The sequence below is a fragment of the Pseudopodoces humilis genome, chromosome 12 (genome assembly GCF_049639895.1).
Source record: "Pseudopodoces humilis isolate 2021_Gansu_Grassland_sample_001 chromosome 12, ASM4963989v1, whole genome shotgun sequence".
NCBI lineage: Eukaryota > Metazoa > Chordata > Aves > Passeriformes > Paridae > Pseudopodoces > Pseudopodoces humilis.
This window is the reverse complement of record NC_142211.1, coordinates 15,886,477-15,905,332: the sequence shown is the minus strand read 5'-3', so window position 1 is coordinate 15,905,332 and position 18,856 is coordinate 15,886,477. Positions and strand designations below refer to the sequence as shown.

General features: G+C 45.1%; 1 protein-coding gene across 1 annotated transcript in view; it reads right to left on the bottom strand.

Annotated features, from left to right (window-relative positions):
* LOC148183426 (transitional endoplasmic reticulum ATPase-like) overlaps positions 1-2,735 on the bottom strand; it is a 52,772-nt gene extending 50,037 nt beyond the window's left edge. Inside the window, exon 1 of the mRNA XM_088061410.1 lies at positions 2,434-2,735. Within this exon, the coding sequence (XP_087917536.1) occupies positions 2,434-2,450 (17 nt within the window). The 5' untranslated portion in view covers positions 2,451-2,735. The remainder of the gene's footprint in view (positions 1-2,433) is intronic.
* Between the last annotated feature and the right edge of the window lie 16,121 nt (positions 2,736-18,856).

Here is an 18,856-nt window from a genome sequence, read left to right as displayed (position 1 = left end):
GAACTGGGCAGCAAGTGGAAGCTTTTGGACCAAAATTTCCAATAAATACTATAAAGTTGTATTATATATATCTGGGAAAAAAGTTCAGATACCTTCCAACACACAGCAGTGCTGAAGAACACAGCAAGATGCCCACTTAGTTCTGCTGAATCTGAGAAAAGAAGTTTTAGTACTGAAGAACTGAATCTGCAGTTTCCTAAGTAAGAAGCAAAAACTGGATCAATGTTGTCAGTACATTGCTGCACTTAAAGCAACTGAAAAGCTCAGAGGCATTAAGAATGGAATAAAACTCTCCAAGAAACACAGCATGTAAGCATCTAAACACATGGGGTCAGGTTTAGTTATCTGACCTAACAGTTCTGCTGACAAAGAAACAAAAGTGTTAAGAAATTACAACAGCTACAAAGGAAAGTGATGTTATTTCTCTTACAGACAAGAGTAAGGACTTTGACAGACAAGCACTAGCCATCTTCCAATAGCAATTTAGAATATTATTATCACCATTTGCTATCACTGCATCTCTCCTGGGGGTTCATAAAATCATAGAATGGTTTGGGTTGGAAGGGATCTCAAAGATCATCTAGTTCCAACCTTTGGCCCTGGAAGTGTTTCAAGATCAGGCTCAATGCGGCACTGAGCAACCTGGTCTAGCAAAAGGTGTCCCTGCCTATGGCAGAGGGGTTGGAACTACATGATTGTTAAGGTCCCTTCCAACCCAAACCATTCTGTGATTCTACAATTACATCACTTCATCACTTTTCTGTATCAGAGCTCTCCTTGTTCAGCATGTGATAATGCCCAGAGGCTATTGTGGTAGACAGTATGAAGAGTGAGATCAGAAAATAATTACTGAATCTTCTGAAAACAACTACCAACCTTCAGAGCACCACATAAAGTAGGGAACTAACTTGTTCCTGCATGTCTATGTTAAATATACAATCAAAAGTCACCAACTCAAAATTATTCCAGCTTTAGTAACAAAAGTGAAAACAGTCATGCCTCCTATACGCTGGTGTACCTTTCTATCAATACCCTCATGAACTCACTTCCTAGATAAAATCTGTCAGTGTATTTTTACCACCCTGAACATCCTAATTACAGTCTGAACTACTTTCTTTGGGTAAGTATTAAAAAAAAAAAAAAATCCCTTGAAGTAAATGAGTGGAATATCTGATGATTGCAGCCACTTACTGGAACACCACATGACAAACAATCAGTGAGTTCATAGCCATGCTCAAGATGCCAAATTCTCAAATACTCTTTCAGACAGGTATTCACACAAATCCAAGAATCTCTTCAGAAACACTCTATTAGGTCTTGTAATGCTATACTCTGTGCTAAAGCTCAATTCGGCAAGATGGCTGCCAACAGCATTGACCCCAAAATTGTAACTAAGAAGTAACTGGTTTCCAGTTGTATAGGAACTTTCTTTGATTCCTGTGTGGTGAGAACAACTTTGCAAAAACATAAATTTCTTTTTAAAAACACTGCTCACGTCAGACTCAAATTACACCTTTGAGACCATCATTTCCATCACAGGCTCTACCACAGACCTTAAATTCTTGGCATAACTTGCTGGAACTGACTTAATAAGACCAAGTGGATCTAAATTGCATAAGTTGCAAAAGAAAAGGAAAAGATAAACCACAGACACTAAAGGGACCAAAAGAGCCTCTGGTGAAGCCAACAAGTCACTTGAAGTATTCTTGGATTTAGAAATTAGCTTTAGGTTTTATTTTTACTCCTCTCAAGGGACTGTGAAGTGACTTGCACACGTGGGCTGGGAGCAGAGAGGCCAGTATTATTCAACTGACTTCTGAGGAGCACAAAATATGACCCTCAGCCTGGAACTGAAGACAGTGAGGCAAGACACTGGAGACAAAAATATAGCTGATTGCCTCAGCTGCCACAGGGACCAGTCCGGCACAACAAATCTTCCTCTTCCAATGCCAAGTCTCTTCCAGCCCTGATCCGAGGGCCGCTGCAGACCTGCGGGGAGGAGACCAGGACACGCCTCTTCCCCTTCATGTCCCGGCCAGCCGCTCACTCCAGCGCTCTGGGCTCTGGAAAACAAAGCCTTCCCTGGCTGAGGCCTAGCCCAAGCGAAACGGCCCCTGCCAGGCCTCGCCCCCCATTACTCAACATTTCCCAAGGAGGCCTGGCAGGCGAGGGGCGGCGGCACCCAGGGCCCCGCTGCGGACAAGCTCCTGGCTGGGCAAACACGAAGAGCAGCCCATCCCCCTCCAGGCCCCACCCCCACTTCCTCAGAACCTGAATGACACAGCGGGATCGGGAGGAGGATTGGGCCTGCCGTCGGGCCCAGCCTGGGTAGCTCCGCGCGAAGGCGAGGTAAGGAGAGCTAGGCCAAGCCGGGCCCAGCGCCACCGCAGGCGGGCCTAGGCCGCGGCCTGCCGGCGGACGGCCCACACTTACTCGGATCCTGAGGCCATGGCGCTGAGAGGAAAAGAGGCGAGGCGGCCGGTAGCAGCTCCTTAGGACGGATGACGGTAGGTCTTGGAAAGACTGGCAGAAGCGATGGTGCGTCGTGCTGACTGAACCTCAGAACCGACTCATCGGAAGAGGAAACTCCGCCTCGCGCTGCCTCACTCGCCTAACAACACCATGCGCTGACCAATCGGAAATTTCGTCCGGCCACCATCTCAGCCAATCGGAAAGGTAGAAGCGAGGGGACGAGGAAAAAAAAAAAGAACGCGCAATCTCCCTCCTCCGCCCCACTCCTATCCTCTCCTAGTCATCACGAGCCAATAGCAACACCCGTCAGCCAATTGCAGCGCCTTTCTTGCCATGGCTGTTCTACAGGGCAATACGGGTCGAGCAGCCAATGGCAAAAATCCACCAACACGAAAATCCAGGCGGAAAGTCCCACTACGACAGCCATCCGAGCTACCCTCGCCTAGCGATTGGCTAGCACCCGAGGAAACGGAAACGTGTGGAAAGGATTGCAGCCAAGCAGGAGGGACGGGGGGCGAGTGTTCGGGGAGCAGCTCGAGTGCGCTTTGTGCGCCCGGGCTCAGCTGATTGGACGCGCGCCTAGGCTCGGGCAGTGAGGCAGGTTTGGACCCATAGGAGCTGGTCTCTTTGCGGCCTCGGCGAGGCTTTGCGGGGAACATGCCTCAGAGGCTTGATTTCCCCTCCGAGTGAAAAGGTGTGTTGTGTGTAGGGACCCAGCCCTTACTCTCCACCTAAAGGTACCTGTAGGACTCGTTTCCTCAATTTTTTTTGCAGGTTTTTCTTTTCCCTAATTGATTTTTTAGGCAGGACTGGACTGCCCCACCAGGCCCCGCTGCAGGACTCATGTTCCTAGCCGCTCGTCCCAGCACAAACCCTGTTCCACCAGAGGTTTAAAGCTCTAGTTCCCCTTGAACCACCTGAAACAGCCATTCCACAGCTCTTCCATCACCAGCCACCCCTCCACAAACATTTCTCTGTCTGTTTGGGCACTCGCATCCTCACCTGGGTGGCATTTCCTTAGGACTAGAAACATTGCTGCAGCCAAGTGGCATTGCCTCTACAGCCCCAGCCCTGCTCATATCAGGAAGAATCAGACATGTATGATGCTTGTTTTCAAGTATCCAGTTCTGGTAGGCATTCCCTTGTTTTCTCCTAGATGCTTATGAATAATTTCATTACCTGGTGGTCTCTTCCAAGGAGCCGACTAGTACTTAATCCCTACCTCCCCTCTTCTGCCCTCCTTTTTTTAAAGCCCAAACAGTAAGATGGGACTGAAGAAGAGCAGCCGTGGGGCTCTCCCAGCCCAGAGGAGTCTGTCTCTGCTGAATTAAACCTCTCCCAGCAAGCTGTCGCGGTTTAGGAATGTACTCCCCAATTTGGTGCCCCCACCTAGACTCTCCCAAACCACAGGCTGCTCTCTCTCCCTCCCTCTTCCCACTTCGTCGGGATGGAGTTGAGAATTGGAGGCACAAAAGGTGAAGACCATGGGTTGAGATAAGAACAATTTACTGGAAACAGCAATGAAATAAGAAAACTGAACAGTAGCAGCAACAATATTAGTAACAAAAGGTATAAGAAAATAAATAATTTACATGGAAAGCCCCCAACAATAAACAAATGTCAGACCATTCAGTCTGCCACGTTTTCTCAACCCGGAGGAACCCCTTCTCCTCGGAAGCAAGAGTCCCTTTTCCCCGCCCCCGGCAACGATGTGAAATGGTATAGAATAACCTCCTTCCCGACTACTGCAAAAGTTAACCCTGTCCTGGCCAGAACCAGATCAGCGTTGTCCCCCAGCATCTGGGTTTTCAATCCCCTCTGTTCATGCCTCGCTGTCCGAGATATTTTTTTTCTGAAGGAATTGCAGGGCAAAGTCCACTTAGGGCCCCTTCAGCATTCAGAGGAGGCCACAGCAGCTCCTACCTCACACTTCTCTGTTATGTCCTGTTTCCCTCAACTCACCCTTTGCCTTGCAGTTCCAAACTATTTCTTCCCTCTTGTGGGAGAGAAGGCTTGCCAAAAACTTGGCTAATGAGGTTGTGGGACCTTCCTCATACAAAATTAGCTGCACCAAACACCAGGTGGGAACAGGTGCCCCTTCACCCTTGCTCACTGTCACACAAAGGGGCCCAGAGCCATGCAGTGTGGTTAGGACAGACCCCTCCCCCCCCTCCCCCCCGCGGCTAGAGGGGACACACAGGCAAAGGTCTCAACAGTGCCACCTGCCCTGGCTAGTGCAAGGTGATAGACCTAGAGCTGAGTGCTTCAGGCAAAACCAATTCTCTGGGCTCCCAACTAGTGATCTAGTAAAGCAAAGCACAGGTAGGACAGACAATTTGACAAATCCTTTGCATTATGAGATGGTCTGGTTCTGACACCAACTCCCTGGAGCAGGGAGCACAGAGCTGGCCCCACTGTATACAGCAATACAGTTCAATTTCAAATTCAATTTCAAAGGAATGAGGACATCTTTGCCCTTGATCTCCCACAAACCCAGGGCATAGCCCACAGGCTCACAGCAGCTCTAGGTAGCATCAAGGTCATGACTGCAAATGTTCATTCTGGAAAAAGAACACAGTAAAACTTAAATTAAAATAAAGCCTCAGCTCTACTAGAAAAGGAGATCTAGTCTGTTTCACTGCTGTGGGAATCCAACTTTACCAAAGAGTAATTTTGAGTCTTGGAAGCCTTAAAGGCCTCATGCCAACCTGGTGCAAGGGGACTTCAGCAGCTGGGGATGGGGAAACTGACTGGGTGTCCTGGGGTGACTTATGATATTGGTATTTTTAATCTCCTGCTTTATATATATTAAGTTCTGTACTTTTAAGATTAGCTTTGGGAGCTAGGGAAGTTGAAACTGCTGGAGGCTGATGGGAGTTTTTTTTTCTTGACTAATAACTGGCCATTTCTGAGAACTGACAGTGGTTTTGACCATTGAAAAGTGAGATCAACCTGTGAACACTTACTTTAAGATATAAGCCCGGAAATTTCTTGCTTTTTTTAATTTCCAGCTTCTAAAAAAGTAACAGGCTCCTCCCCCCGCCCCCCCCCCCCCCCGGCCGGACAAACCCACGGAAGGGGGGGGTGGATGGGGAGGAAAAACAGAGCCGGCTGGCCTGACTCAGTTTGCAGTTTCTGTCGCTGAACTGAAACTTGACACTATGAACATCTGTAGTTTGAGCAAAACTTTAACTCTTTTACTACTCAGATGAGACTTGCAAATTAATCTTTTTTTTTTTTCCTGAGAGAGAGGGGAAGAGAGAGTGGGAGTGATCAACATGTAAAAAGACACCATAAAACTATTAAAGACAGTTGTCAGGAAAATTAATCCACAAACACCAGAGGTTTATGTCCAAAAAGGAGACAGAGGACTCCTTTTTCTTTATTCGAATAAAGGGAGAGGCCATGGGGCATTCCCCTGGGGTCTCTCAAATTTTTGGAGGGCGCAGCCTCCTTTTTATCCTAATTCCTGGCCTCTTGTCCCTTCTCTCTTTCCCCATAGGCTGAGGTACTTGAGAGGTACAGGCTTCCCGGAACGCCTGATACCTGCCATACCTTCCCCCCCCACAATGCATAATCCCTTCTTAATTCTTAACTCTTGTGGAATTCATGGTGCTCTTTCAGTGCCTCTTTCATCTTTTAGTGGAATCCATCCCATTGTTTCTGTTGTCTCTCACTGATAGCTGCATCTTATCAGCAGACCCACAGCTTGTTTGTAAAGACAAACTCATCATTCCTCTCAATCCCTCCTCTTTTAATTTTTGTTAATAATTGTCTTTACAAACTTTAGTTATCATTGACTTAATTTCTTGTTCTTGGGTCCTTTTTGGCTTTGCAATTATTTGCAGTGGCATCACTCTCGGCCCTTTTGTAGCTATCTCTGGGTCAGTAGGCACAGCTACTACCTGCATTCCTTTGATCACATGTTGAAAGAGTTGTATTAAGCGAGGGATCATGCATGGTAAAAAGATTAGAGTTGCTACAACACATAAGAGGAGAAAAAAAGTATTTGTTTGACCCGTAGGCCACCAGGTAACCATGAAAACATGTCCCATTCCCATTTGGACTGGTACATGTGCTAACTTCGTTTAGGTGGCCATTCATCTTTGCCCTACTTTTGGGTGCTTCCTCCAGCCAGGGATGTATCATATACTTTGACTCCTAACTGATTTCCTTGAACTTGTGGTAGCAGAAAGAACAATGGTCTAATATACCCCACATAACATATCCCTGACCAGTTTGGGGGTAGCCTGCGGTAAGCATTTTGGCCACAAATCCAGTAATGCCCCTTTAGACCCCAGGTCCCATTGGCAAAGGGACCTTTCCAATTTTCATCATCAACTGGTGGGTCAAAATACAGCTTGCTTCCAGGGCCTAGTGGTCCCCCAACAATAGTTGCCTCACCATAAGAATCACAATATTTGCATTTCTAAGCTCCTATATGAGGTTTCCACTTGCAATTACATTCCAGATCTGTTTTATTAGATCTGGACCAGAACTTACTGAAAAGGGGTTTGAGTTCCATTCTCGTGTTGCCATTTCCACTGATAGTCTCGGACTACATGTGTCTTACTTGTGGAATTATCCCGGGGGCAGCTTAAAAATAAGGGGTCAAAAAACTTATCCTTCCCCACTGCTTTACAGCCTTTAAAATCTTTTTGGTAATTATGGAAGGAACACCTTACCCAGCTACCATTAGTGAGCTTAAACATGCATATGATTCCATCTGCCTCGATATCTGGAACAGTCATAAGGAGGGCAGTTGGGGGTCCAACAATTTAAACCTAAAGTCCAGTCACAAACGCTCTTTCCCACATATGTGCTTCCTGTTCTATTTAGGCAATATATGCTTCTTTCAGAAGAATGAAGCTGCCATGGACTTCCTTCTTTGTCCCAAAATCCTGTTCTATTATGGACTTCACTCAGGGTGCTAACACACCATTTAGGCTCGACTGGGCTGGCCACCCATGGCCAGTTTTCAGATCTCCCTGGTCCTCTGCAGACCCAACAATTTCTAAGGTTAAAGGTTTTTGCTACTTCTCTTAAGGTTAAAAAATTATTTTCCCACTTTAGACCCCAACTTAACTGAAAATATAAAGGTAAAATTATTAAGAGAAACATTCTAATAGTGTAATAATCTAATTTCTTAATCTAATTTTCAATTTCACATTGTCTTCTACACCACCTGTGGCAAGTGAAGGCACAGAAACAGCTTAGCATAAAGAAAGCATGGATTGGCTCCCAGTGACTGGAGATTTGAGAGTAGGGATGCTCATACAGACTATTTCATCAGGCAGTCTGTGGGTAGGCACTCAGGGCTTCCCCCCATGTCGATGCACGGCTACTGCTCCGGTCCACTCCTGTGGAGTGTCAGTCGCGGCTCCCATCCTTCTCTTCTAGCTGAGATGTCCAAATCTCTGGAGCTTTAGAGACCTTGACCCGAGTGCGATGGGTCCACCCGTGTTCAGCTGTCTTGACGGCTGTTTCTGTGGTCAGCAACACCTGGAAAGGTCCACACCACTTTGCCACTAGTGGTGCTTCTTTCCACTCCTTAACTAGGACCCAGTCTCCTGGTTGGATATTATGCACAGCAAAGTCCAAAGGCAGGGTCTGTGTCAGCTGAGCTTCCTGTCAAAGAGATTTCACAAGAGACAGTATCCGAGCCACATACTGTTTTAGATATACATCACTTATCTCCACCCCCGCCCCAGGCTGAGAATTACAAGGATGAGGAATTCCAAACATCAATTCAAAAGGAGATAGTTGAATATCTTCCCTGGGTCTGGCCCTTATTCTCTATCACTAGCTTCAGAAGATGTTTTTTTATTTCTCCATTCATCCTTTCAACCTGGCCTGAGCTTTGGGGATGCCAGTGAGTGTGGAGGTTCCATTGTATCCCTAAAGCAGTCATTACTCCTTTAAGAATTTTTCCAGTAAAATGAGTTCCTCTATCTGAGTCTATTGCTTCCACCATCCCATATCTTGGAAATATTTTTTCCAAAAATACTTTAATAACTGACCCTGTAGTTGCTGAAACAGCTGGGAATGCTTCTGGCCACCCTGTTAACTGACATACTATTACCAAAAGATATTTAAATCTCCCCACCCGGGGCATCTCAGTAAAATCCACTTGGCATCTTTGGAAGGGATGTACAGCCCAAGGCCTTCCCCCCCTGGCCAGTTTCTTTGTAACTTTGTTATTTGTCTTAGCACAAATCAAACAACCATCAACAGCTCGTTTTGCCAGAGCAAAAAGACCCACAGCAGCATACATTTTGAGGAAGGTCTCTGCCATCCCTCGGGAGCCTCGGCACCTCCCCCATGAAGCTGCTTTAACAACTGCGATGTCATAACTCTCTGCATCCGCTCACCATCCCTTGCAAACTAACCACCTCCCTTTCCCTCTGCCCCACTCTCCACAACTATCTCAAGGTCCTCCAGTGGAAAAGACAACTTTTCTGGCAAGGGGGTAGCCACTGGGTGCAAGGGAAATATCCTAGAAACTTCCGGCAACAATGCAGCTTTTCGTTTCTTCGTCAACTAGTCTGCTTCTCCTTGCCTCTTTTGAGCACTGTCCTGGTTTAGGGCAAATCTGGGAGAAAACCTCCAATGGGGCTCCCCCCGGGAAGCAAACCCACGTGGCCCTTTTCTCCCACCCCCCAACCGGTTTGGGAAGAGATTTCTCTGAGTGAAGTGGAAAAAACCTGTTTATTTCACAGGCACAGCACTACCCAGCGCAAGAATGAATGATATCAAATTACAAAACCTCTCGCCCTTCAGAAGAGATGACAAACTTCAGAGGGTCTCTTTCCTGTGGGTATTTGCTCTGTTATCAGTCCCTCTGGCGCTGGAAAATGCCGCTGCCCAGGCTGGGCTCCCGGTAGTCCACGGGTGCAAGCTCCCGGTGCTCCCCCGAGTCCCCAGTTCAGAGCAGGTTCAATCCGTTTCAAAAAAAGGGAAAGAAAACAGTCCAGGAAGACCTCTCTGCTCCAGCTAGTTGGAAAGCCAAGGCGATCTGTGTCTTGTCTGTCTGTGCTGTAGTCAAAACTCCCGATGCGGGAGGAGCAAGTACAGTCTCTGATAACAGACTCGGTGCTTCTTTTCCACTCACTTTTACTCTCAGATGGAATTTTGAGAATACAAAACCTGTGTCTGGGTTAGGTGGACGAATGGGGATACAATTTAACATCATCAACCCAGGACAACACCCTGCCTGGTACCTTCTAATGTGCATCATTGCTACTTCTTTTGGCAAATTCACCACCTCCAACAGGCGGGAGATTAAATTCTCATGAGCTAATGTCTTTCTTTTGCAGGTTAATAAACCTCTTTCTTCTCACAGTTTCTCAAATGCATGTATCACTTCATATACGTATTTAGAATCAGTAAAAACATTTACTGTCTTGTCTCGGTATAATTCACAGGCACTCACAAGAGCATACAGCTCTGGGTCTTCCTTCTATCACTCTTGAAGACCCATCAATAAACACGTTTTCCCCCTCAGGCCATGGAATGTCTCGCAAATCATTCTTTGCTCTAGTCTGCAGATCTATTACTTGAATACAGTCATGGTATTTGCCGTGGCTCCCCTCTTCAGGGCCATTCAAACAGAAGGCTGGGTTAAAACCTTCCCTGCTTTTAAATTCTAAATCTTCTTGTTCTAATAAACAAGACTCATATTGCAATAACCGAGAGCTGGCCATCCACTTAGAGGCTCTCTCAGTTAACAAAGCTTTAATCTGGTGTGAAACTTTAACAATCAGATAACCCCCCTTGTCAGCTTTAGGGCCTCAGCCACCATCAGAGCTGTGGCTGCATAGTTTTGCAGACAATGGGGCCAGCTTCTGGCCACTGGGTCTAACATTTTAGAAAAATAGTCTTAAAAACGAGATTCACTTAATAAATTATAAAAAGAATTTAATATAAATAAAAGACAATTAGGAGACATAAGAAATAAAGCAAAGGGTTAAAACGGCCGGGTGCCTTGGCGCGCTGCCAAGAGCACACCTGGTATCTCAGGGATCTCCTTTTTATCCCCTCCTTGCTGTGAGGGGTTAATGCATATTCAAGCATGTCCCCTCCCTGGTTCCGCCTTCTTGGATCATGCTTTTCACAGTTTTATTTTCTGCTGGTCAGCATATATTTTTTGCTGGTCATCATTATTCTTGCTGGTCAGCATTTTTCTGGAGTTTGGTTTCCTTTCTTTTTGCAAATGGTTAGGGCAGATAACAGTCCGGGGCCATCATCCTTTCCCTGAGGACAGATGGGTTTCATATCTTCCGCTGATAAGAGTTTGGCCTCTATTGTTCTCTTGATAAGAGTTTGGGCCCCACTGTCCTTGCCCTCTGGGGTTTCCTTGCCTTGTACCTAGGAATTTCTTTTAAGCTTAAGACTTGTTAGCAAGAAAAAAGTACATACATAGCTAAAAAGTATTTAACATATAATATTCATCTGCAAAAGCCAATATCACAATACAAATTTATAACAATAGGCAACAGGTCTCTGTGTTCCCCCATGCTCCTGAACCAAAATTTCTTTTGCATGACTTTGTATAAACATGATTTAGTTCAGCAGCAAGTAATGCCACTGCTTCAAGCCAATTACATTACATTTCTTTATTTTTTTGGTTTTTTTTTTAGTAAGTAACCACTCCCTATCTCAATTTTTGCATCAAGTCCATCTTAGGCATAGGGAGGTGAGGTGACTAACAAATTAACTTCTGTGATAAATGAACTTATAAAAATTCATAGAGATCTAAATAAATATATTTGTAGCGATAATAATATAAAATATAAAGTACAGTGTGGCCCACAAGTCCTTCCCAGATCTAGTCGCGAATTCCCACTCGAGAGATAACGATCCTAGCCGGCGCCCATCAACGGAAAAGAATGAGCAGGACACGGGCCATCAGGCTGACAAAGGGACGAGCTCAGATGAGATACTCATCACCGGACCTGAACACCCCGCCTTGCAGGCCACTGTTGGGGAAGCAATCAGGCAGACAAAGGGAAAAAGTCCAGCCGAGATATCCATCAGCTCCAACCGATCCAACCATCCCATCCAGATGGCCTGAACCAAAATGAAATCAAGGAACACTCAGAACTTCTTTACATATGAGGAGACTCTGCCCGGACGTCTATTTGACTCTATTCTCCAACGCCAGGAAATCAATTCATCCAACAATCAAGGACCCTTGGTGAATGGTGCCTGCCTGGAATTTGGCCTCAGGACACAAAATCCCTATAAAAACCCAGGACAGTCTACCCTCCTTCGTGGATTTGGGAACACCTATACCTTTGGGTATAGACCCCTGTCCACTCAGCGCTGCGCTGTTTATTTTATTGTGGTTTTTTTTTTCTCGTTGTTTATTTTTATTATAAAAATTGTTTTATAATAAATTGTTCTTTTATTTAACCCAAATTTGCCTTTGCATTTATAACACTTCCATTAAGGAAACTCTAATATTTATAACATTTTATAACTTTTAACATTTAAAACTTTTATTATGGAAAGAAACAAAATACTTTCCTTTAAAGTTTTCCCAAAACTTCCACAGAGGAAGTGCATGACAAATACCCAGGCCTTCCATAGGACACTATTTTTACAAGGTTGCAGTTACAGAATTTGCTTTAAGGCTACAACAAACCACAGACTGGTGGGGATGTTCCCCACAAGGTATGACCTGCAGCATAGGCTTCATAACTGAAATTTGCCAATTCTGGCTTTTTACAACAAAACATACAAAAAGCAGAGGGGTGTGGTCCCCTCCAAACTGGAGCCATTCTGCACAAAACTTCATGTAGACAAATTAATTAAATCTCCAAATTAATTTACTACAATTTTTAAAATTCTTTCAGAGAAAGATGTGTTCAAACTTCTGAGCCCACAGAAGAAACTACAATTCTCACAACTCCTTTGAACGATTAAAAAATTCTTTAGACAATTTTCCCCCTCGGGGATAAAAATTAAGGTGAATCAAGAGGTCTTTGTTTTTACTAAGACACACACTTCTCCTCGATCCAGATCCACTTTAAAAGTTGACAACGGCTCTAGGTTGGTGGATATAATGAGAGCTTTTGACACTCTTAACAATCTATTTCTCTTATCTTCTGGACTTTCTCGGCAGTCCAGCTGTTCTTGGCTTTTTTGCAGACATTGCCGTTTTCAGTGTCCTATGCCCTGAAGACAGCACACTGATCTTTTCCCAACCGCTTGGGTCTCCCCTGCTGGGGAGAAAAAGCCTCTGCCACTTCCTTGTGGCCGATCGCGTCCCCTCTGTCCTGGGTGTGAGAAATGAACTTGTAAAAATTCGTAAAAATCTAAATAAATGTATATAACAATAACGAAATAAAATATAAAGTACAGTATGACACACAAGCCCTTCCCAGATCTAGCCACGAATTCCCACTCAAAGGATAACGATCCTAGCCGGCGCCCATCAACAAAAGAATAGACAGGACACGGCCCATCAAGCTGACAGGAAAAAAAAAAAACTCCTCAAACTGACAAGGACAGGCTCGGTGACCATCAACGGGGAAGAATAGGCAGGACACGAAACATCAAGCCAAAACGGAGAGGCACCGACGAGATATTCATCACCGGACCCGAACACCTCGCCTTGCGGGCTACCGTTGGGGGAAGCCATCAAGTAAACAAAAGGAAAAATCCAGCCGAAATATCCATCGGCTCCAACCCGGATCCAGCCATCCCATCCGGATGGCCTGAACCACAAGAGCCACTCAGAATTTCTTTACATATGAGGAGACTCGGTCCGGACGTCCATTCGACTCTATTCTCCAATGCCAGGAAATCAATTCATACGACAATCAAGGACTGTTGATGAATGGTGCCTGCCTGGAATTTGGCCTCAAGGCTAAAAATCCCTATAAAAACCCCGGACAGTCTACCCTCCTGCGTGGATTTGGGAACACCTATACCTTTGGGTATAGACCCCTGTCCACCCAGCGCTGCGCTGTTTGTTTTATTGTGGTTTTCCCTCATTGTTTATTTTTTTATAGAAATTGTTTTATAATAAATTGTTTTTATTTAACCCAAATCTGCCTTTGCATTTATAACAGATTGGTGCCGTGACTCGGATCGGAGAAACTGCGGGGAATCTCGCTGCCCAGGACGGGTACCCCCGCTGATTTTGGCGGCCTGGTGAGTTGAGAACCCCCGTAGTTCGTTCCGATATCCGAACCAAATTTAGGCGGAGGTAAAAACCACAATAAAAAGGATAAATCCGGATCGGAGAGCTCGGAAGGCACGGAGCCTTCGGGAGCCGCGGCTTACTTTGCTCGTAAAACGTCTAGTGCGCACAAGGGACACCCACGCAGGAAAATAGCTGTAAGTACTGCTGGTTGAGCGGGGCGATCGGGCGAGTGTGTGAGACGTGATCTGATCACGAAGCGAGTGCGGACTTCAAGGTCGCGTTTCCATCCTCCCGCGAGGGAATTGGCCGGCCGCGAAGGAAGCGATACAGAGTGAAAGTTTTTTTTTTCCCTCGACACACACTGGTAAAACCTGAGACCAAAGGGTGTCTCGGGAACTGATCGCAAGGTACTAAGAGGGGAAGGGACGTCTTGTCGAGCTCGAGGCTGGTAAACCCTCTTAGTAACGGACCCAGGGAGAGGTCCAGGGAAGAATCAAAAGTTCCGATTACAAGAGACCTCAGCTCAGCTCGCTGAAAGGTGAGTATCGGCAAATTTTGATTCCTAAGTACACAACGCAGAAACTGATATCGACTCACGGAGAAGTCGAAGAAAGGTAAGAATATATTTGCGAAGTATAGGGCAGAAAAAGAGTAAGCTTCAAGGAAGAAGCACAGGAGAAGATTCCTCCGATCAGGGGGAGGAATCACCAGACATCCCACTGGAAAGTCCCTTGGGGTGGATGCTAAAACACTGGGAAGATTGTCCCCAGAGGAAGGGGAAATCAAAGGAGAAATTAATACATTATTGTATAGAGGTTTGGGGAGGACAGGAGTTGAGAAGTCACCTCACTTGGCCAGTGTTAGGCACATTTGAAAAATGGACGTGTAACAAGTTGTTCTCCTATGTGGAGAACAAAGTCCCCTCAGATCCTGAGGAGAGGGAATACGCCAAGCTCTGGGTAAATGCCAGAGTAGGGCTATTTCCAATAAAGCAAAAAGAAAAACGTGAGTCGAAAACTGAGTCCTGGGAACCCCTCGATCACTTACCACCCCCGTATCGAGGACCAGCGGGACCTTCCTCTGTAGATCAAGAAATGCCCACAGCACCCTTGGGCCCCCGAGACCAACCCACTGAGATACGTGTGTCTCAGACGGGAGACTCGGGGCCAGCAGCGATGCCGGCAGCCCTTCCCCTTTCCCCGCCTGTAAACACCGTAACCACAGCAACCTCCTCGGAGGTTTTTTCTGCGCAAGGCTGGGGAACACCCTATCCATCCCTGCCGGTCCAGCCGCCACAACCGGGACCCTCCCATACAACGGAGGGGACTCCTCCCTTCAACCGGGTGGCGGCAAAATTCCCACCATTAATAACAGGGAGGCAACACACAATCACCAATTCCCCTCCCGCAAGTAGAACCCGTTTAAGAGCGAGAATGATAGATAATGAATGGGGAGAGAGTGAAGAGGGGCACCGGTTGCTCCCTCTTAAAGAAGTACCGACGGCCCCGGGAGTGATCGGTTTTGTGAATGTCCCCCTTAACTCTGGAGATGTAAGAGCATTTAAAAAAGAGATGGGGCGGTTGTTAGATGACCCTCTCGGAGTGGCTGAGAAGTTAGATGAATTTTTAGGGAGTAACATTTATACCTTTGACGATCTTATGGCAATCCTGAGATCACTGTTTAATCCGGAGGAAAGAGAAATGATTAAACAAGCCGGGATCAGAGACTGGGACAGACGCAATCCACAGGGGATGCCAGGTAACCAGAAATGGCCTAGCGCAAGCCCGAGCTGGAATGCACAGACAGAGGAAGGCAGACGGAACATAATGGATTTAAGGAGCATGATTGTACAAGGTATAAGAGAAGCGGTCCCTAGGGGCCAGAACATTAGCAAAGTTTTCAAAGAGTGTCAAGGAAAAAAGGAACCACCCACTGAATAGATCGAGAGATTACGGCGAAGTTTACAGATTTACTCTGAGACTGACCCGAACTCTCCTGTGGGGGAGGTTCTGTTAAAAACACAATTTGTTGCTAAATCTTGGGAAGATATTAGGAGGAAATTAGAAAAGATTGAGGGGTGGCAAGATAAAAGTCTTCAAGAGCTCCTAAGGGAAGCTCAAAAAGTGTACATGAGAAGAGAAGATGAGAAGCAGAAATCGCAAGCTAGAATTTTAGTAACAGCGGTAAAAGAAGTCCAGAAACAAGAACAGATGCAGGGTAAGTTTAAAAACACTACCCGAAAAAAGTCGAGGTTCTCACTGGGCAGCCCCGGCCCCACGGAGAGAGAGCCCGGAATGCTACTACTGTAAAAAGGTAAGACACGTTCAGCGGAATTGTAAACAAAGAATAAAAGATGAGAAAATTTTTCAAGAAGATTAAGAGTGTCAGGGGCTCTTTAATTTAGAGACCAGAACATCCAAGAAGCCCTTGATAAAATTAAAAGTGGGCCCCTAACGACAAGAAGTAAGTTTTCTTGTAGATACTGGGGCAGAGAAAAGTACCCTGCAGAAATTGCCATACGGATGTGTGGCTAGCAGAGAAAAAGTTTTTGTAATCAGTGCAAAGGGAGACCCCTTTGAAGTGCCTGTAATAAAAGATGTGGAAATAGAATCTGAAAATAAAATTTGCTTAGGGAATTTGCTATTAGTAGAAGAAGCAAATTACAATTTACTGGGAAGGGACATGATTGTTGCTTTAAGAATTAATATCTTGATTAAAAATTCTGAATTAGTGGTGAAAATATTTAAGTTGACTCCTAAAAATGAAGAGAAAATAAACCCTGAAGTATAGCATTCAAAGAGAGAAGGGAGTTGAAACAAATAATTGATGACCTCCTAAACGGGGATACTTTAGAGCCTTACATGTCTCAACACAACACCCCCATCCTGGCTGTAAAAAGACGGATGATAGCGTCCGATTAATCCAGGACCTACGAGCGGTAAACGCTAGGACCCGGACTAGATTCCCGGTGGTGGCCAACCCCTATACTTTACTAAATAGACTCACACCAGAAGATGTGTGGTATAGTGTGATTAATTTAAAAGATGCTTTTTAGACTTGCCCTCTAGATGAAAGGAGTAGAGATTATTTTGCATTTCAGTGGGAGGACCCAGATACAAACCGTAAGCAACAGCTAAAGTGAACGGTCCTCCCCCAGGAGTTTGTAAAGTCTCCGAACCTTTTCGGACAAGCCTTAGAACAAATGTTAACCCAATTTGCTCTTGAAGACAGGACAAAGCTTTCACAGTATGTAGATGACTTGCTAATAGCTGGACCGACTGAAGAGAGTGTGAAGAAAAGCACGATTGCCTTGTTAAACTTTCTAAGAAAGAAAAGTTTGAAAGTATCAAAATCCAAGCTGCAATTCACAGAGCCTGAAATAAAAAAATAAAATACCTCAGACATTAGATATCTCAAAGAAAAAATTAGACCCGGAGAGGGTAGCAGGCATCCTTGCATTGCCTGCACCAAAAACAAAAAGGCAAATTAGACAAATTCTAGGGCTCTTAAGATATTGCAGGCAGTGAATTGAAAGTTTCAGTGAAAAAGTGAAGTTTTTGTATGAAAGATTAAACACTGACAAGCTGAAGTAGACTGAACAGAATGAGTCTAATTTCCAGAAATTAAAAACTGTTCTTATGACTGCCCCGGTACTAACTCTACCAGATACGAATAAAGAATTCCAGTTGTTTGTGAATGTGAGTAAACAAACAACACAGGGAGTCCTGACTCAGGAATGGGCAGACAAAAGAAAGCCTATAGGCTTCAAAGATCTTAGATCCAATCAGTCGGGGTTGGCCTACGTGTTTACAAGCAATTGTAACAGTGGCTCTGTTAATAAGAGAAGCAAGGAAAATAACTTTTCCTCCCCTGGTAGTTTACACTCCCCACGATGTGAAAAACATATTGCAGCAAAAAGCAGAGAAGTGGCTGACTGATTCCAGGCTTCTAAAATATGAAGCCATCTTAATCAGCTCACCCGGTTTAGAATTGAAAACCACTGCACAAAAAATCCTGCTCAGTTTCTATTCAGAAAAATTAGTACATGATTGTTCTAAAATCGTAGAGCTGCAGACCAGATAAGTTACATCAACGCAAACTGTGATTGTTTTCCATTTATACATTTTAAATGTGCTTGTTGTAAACAAATTTGAGTAATCCACTGTTGGGGAGAGTACAAACCTAAGAGACTGTGTACCAATTGTCTGACTAAAGAACAGGAGCTGACTAGCCGTTTCTTAATACTTGCCACCAGGGCGAGATTGTTGGAACTCGACTCTCCTGAGTGGTTCCTACTTTTTCAAAAGGGGATAAGAGGGAAACTAGACTCCAAGGCAGAGGCTTTGGAAATTGAGTGCCGAAAGACAGTAAAAGTACCGTGCAGGACAGACACGATTAAGTCGTCTCGGTGGGCTACCTTTAAAAGGAGATACGCCATAAGAACTACAAGGGCCCCTGAAGAATATCCCTGCTGCCGGGAAGATGGTAATCCCCGCCGTATATTTTTATACGGGCGAAGGGCAAGGCAGAGGGATACACCGGTGGGGAATCCTGATGTTCCTGAGTCTAGCCGTGTGCTTAGCCGAGAGAATGATTCCCGAGGTACCTCCGGGGGAGCGTCTCCTGGGGAAGTGTGAGCAGTGTCAGACTGCCACAGATACCAGATGAATAGTTAACTACTGTCCTCCGGAACGTTGTTTGTCTAACAGCACTCAGTATAATCTTTGTGAATTAAAGGGGAAGGTCCAGTGTTACCACTCAGGGGCAAGGCTTAAGAACGGGCAGTCTAAAACTCCTATGAAAAGAAAGACTGAAAATTCCCATTTCAGGTATAAGAGAGAAGTGGAAATGATTCCCCCAATTCCAATCTGCAGTCAATGTAACAAAACGGTCTAGATAGGGGGGGAAAAGACAATCCACCTTTTTGGCATATTATGCGGTTAACCCTTTATGTTACAATAAAGCGAATTTAAAAATGTGTACCATGGGAGGGAAAGTATATTGGGAAAGTAAAAATTTAAAACATGAAAAAAAGGTTTTTTTTAATAATGAACCGATAATCCTTGATTTGTTAAAAAGTAGTGATGACCGGGTATGTTTGCAATTCAACCAAGTATTCTGCTTCTCCAGGGATGAGGAAGGGGTAGACCCTGAAAACAAAATAAAACAATTAACCCTAGAGTTAAAGAGGCAAGAAGCAGAAGCTCAGAAAAAGAAACTAGAACAGGAGAG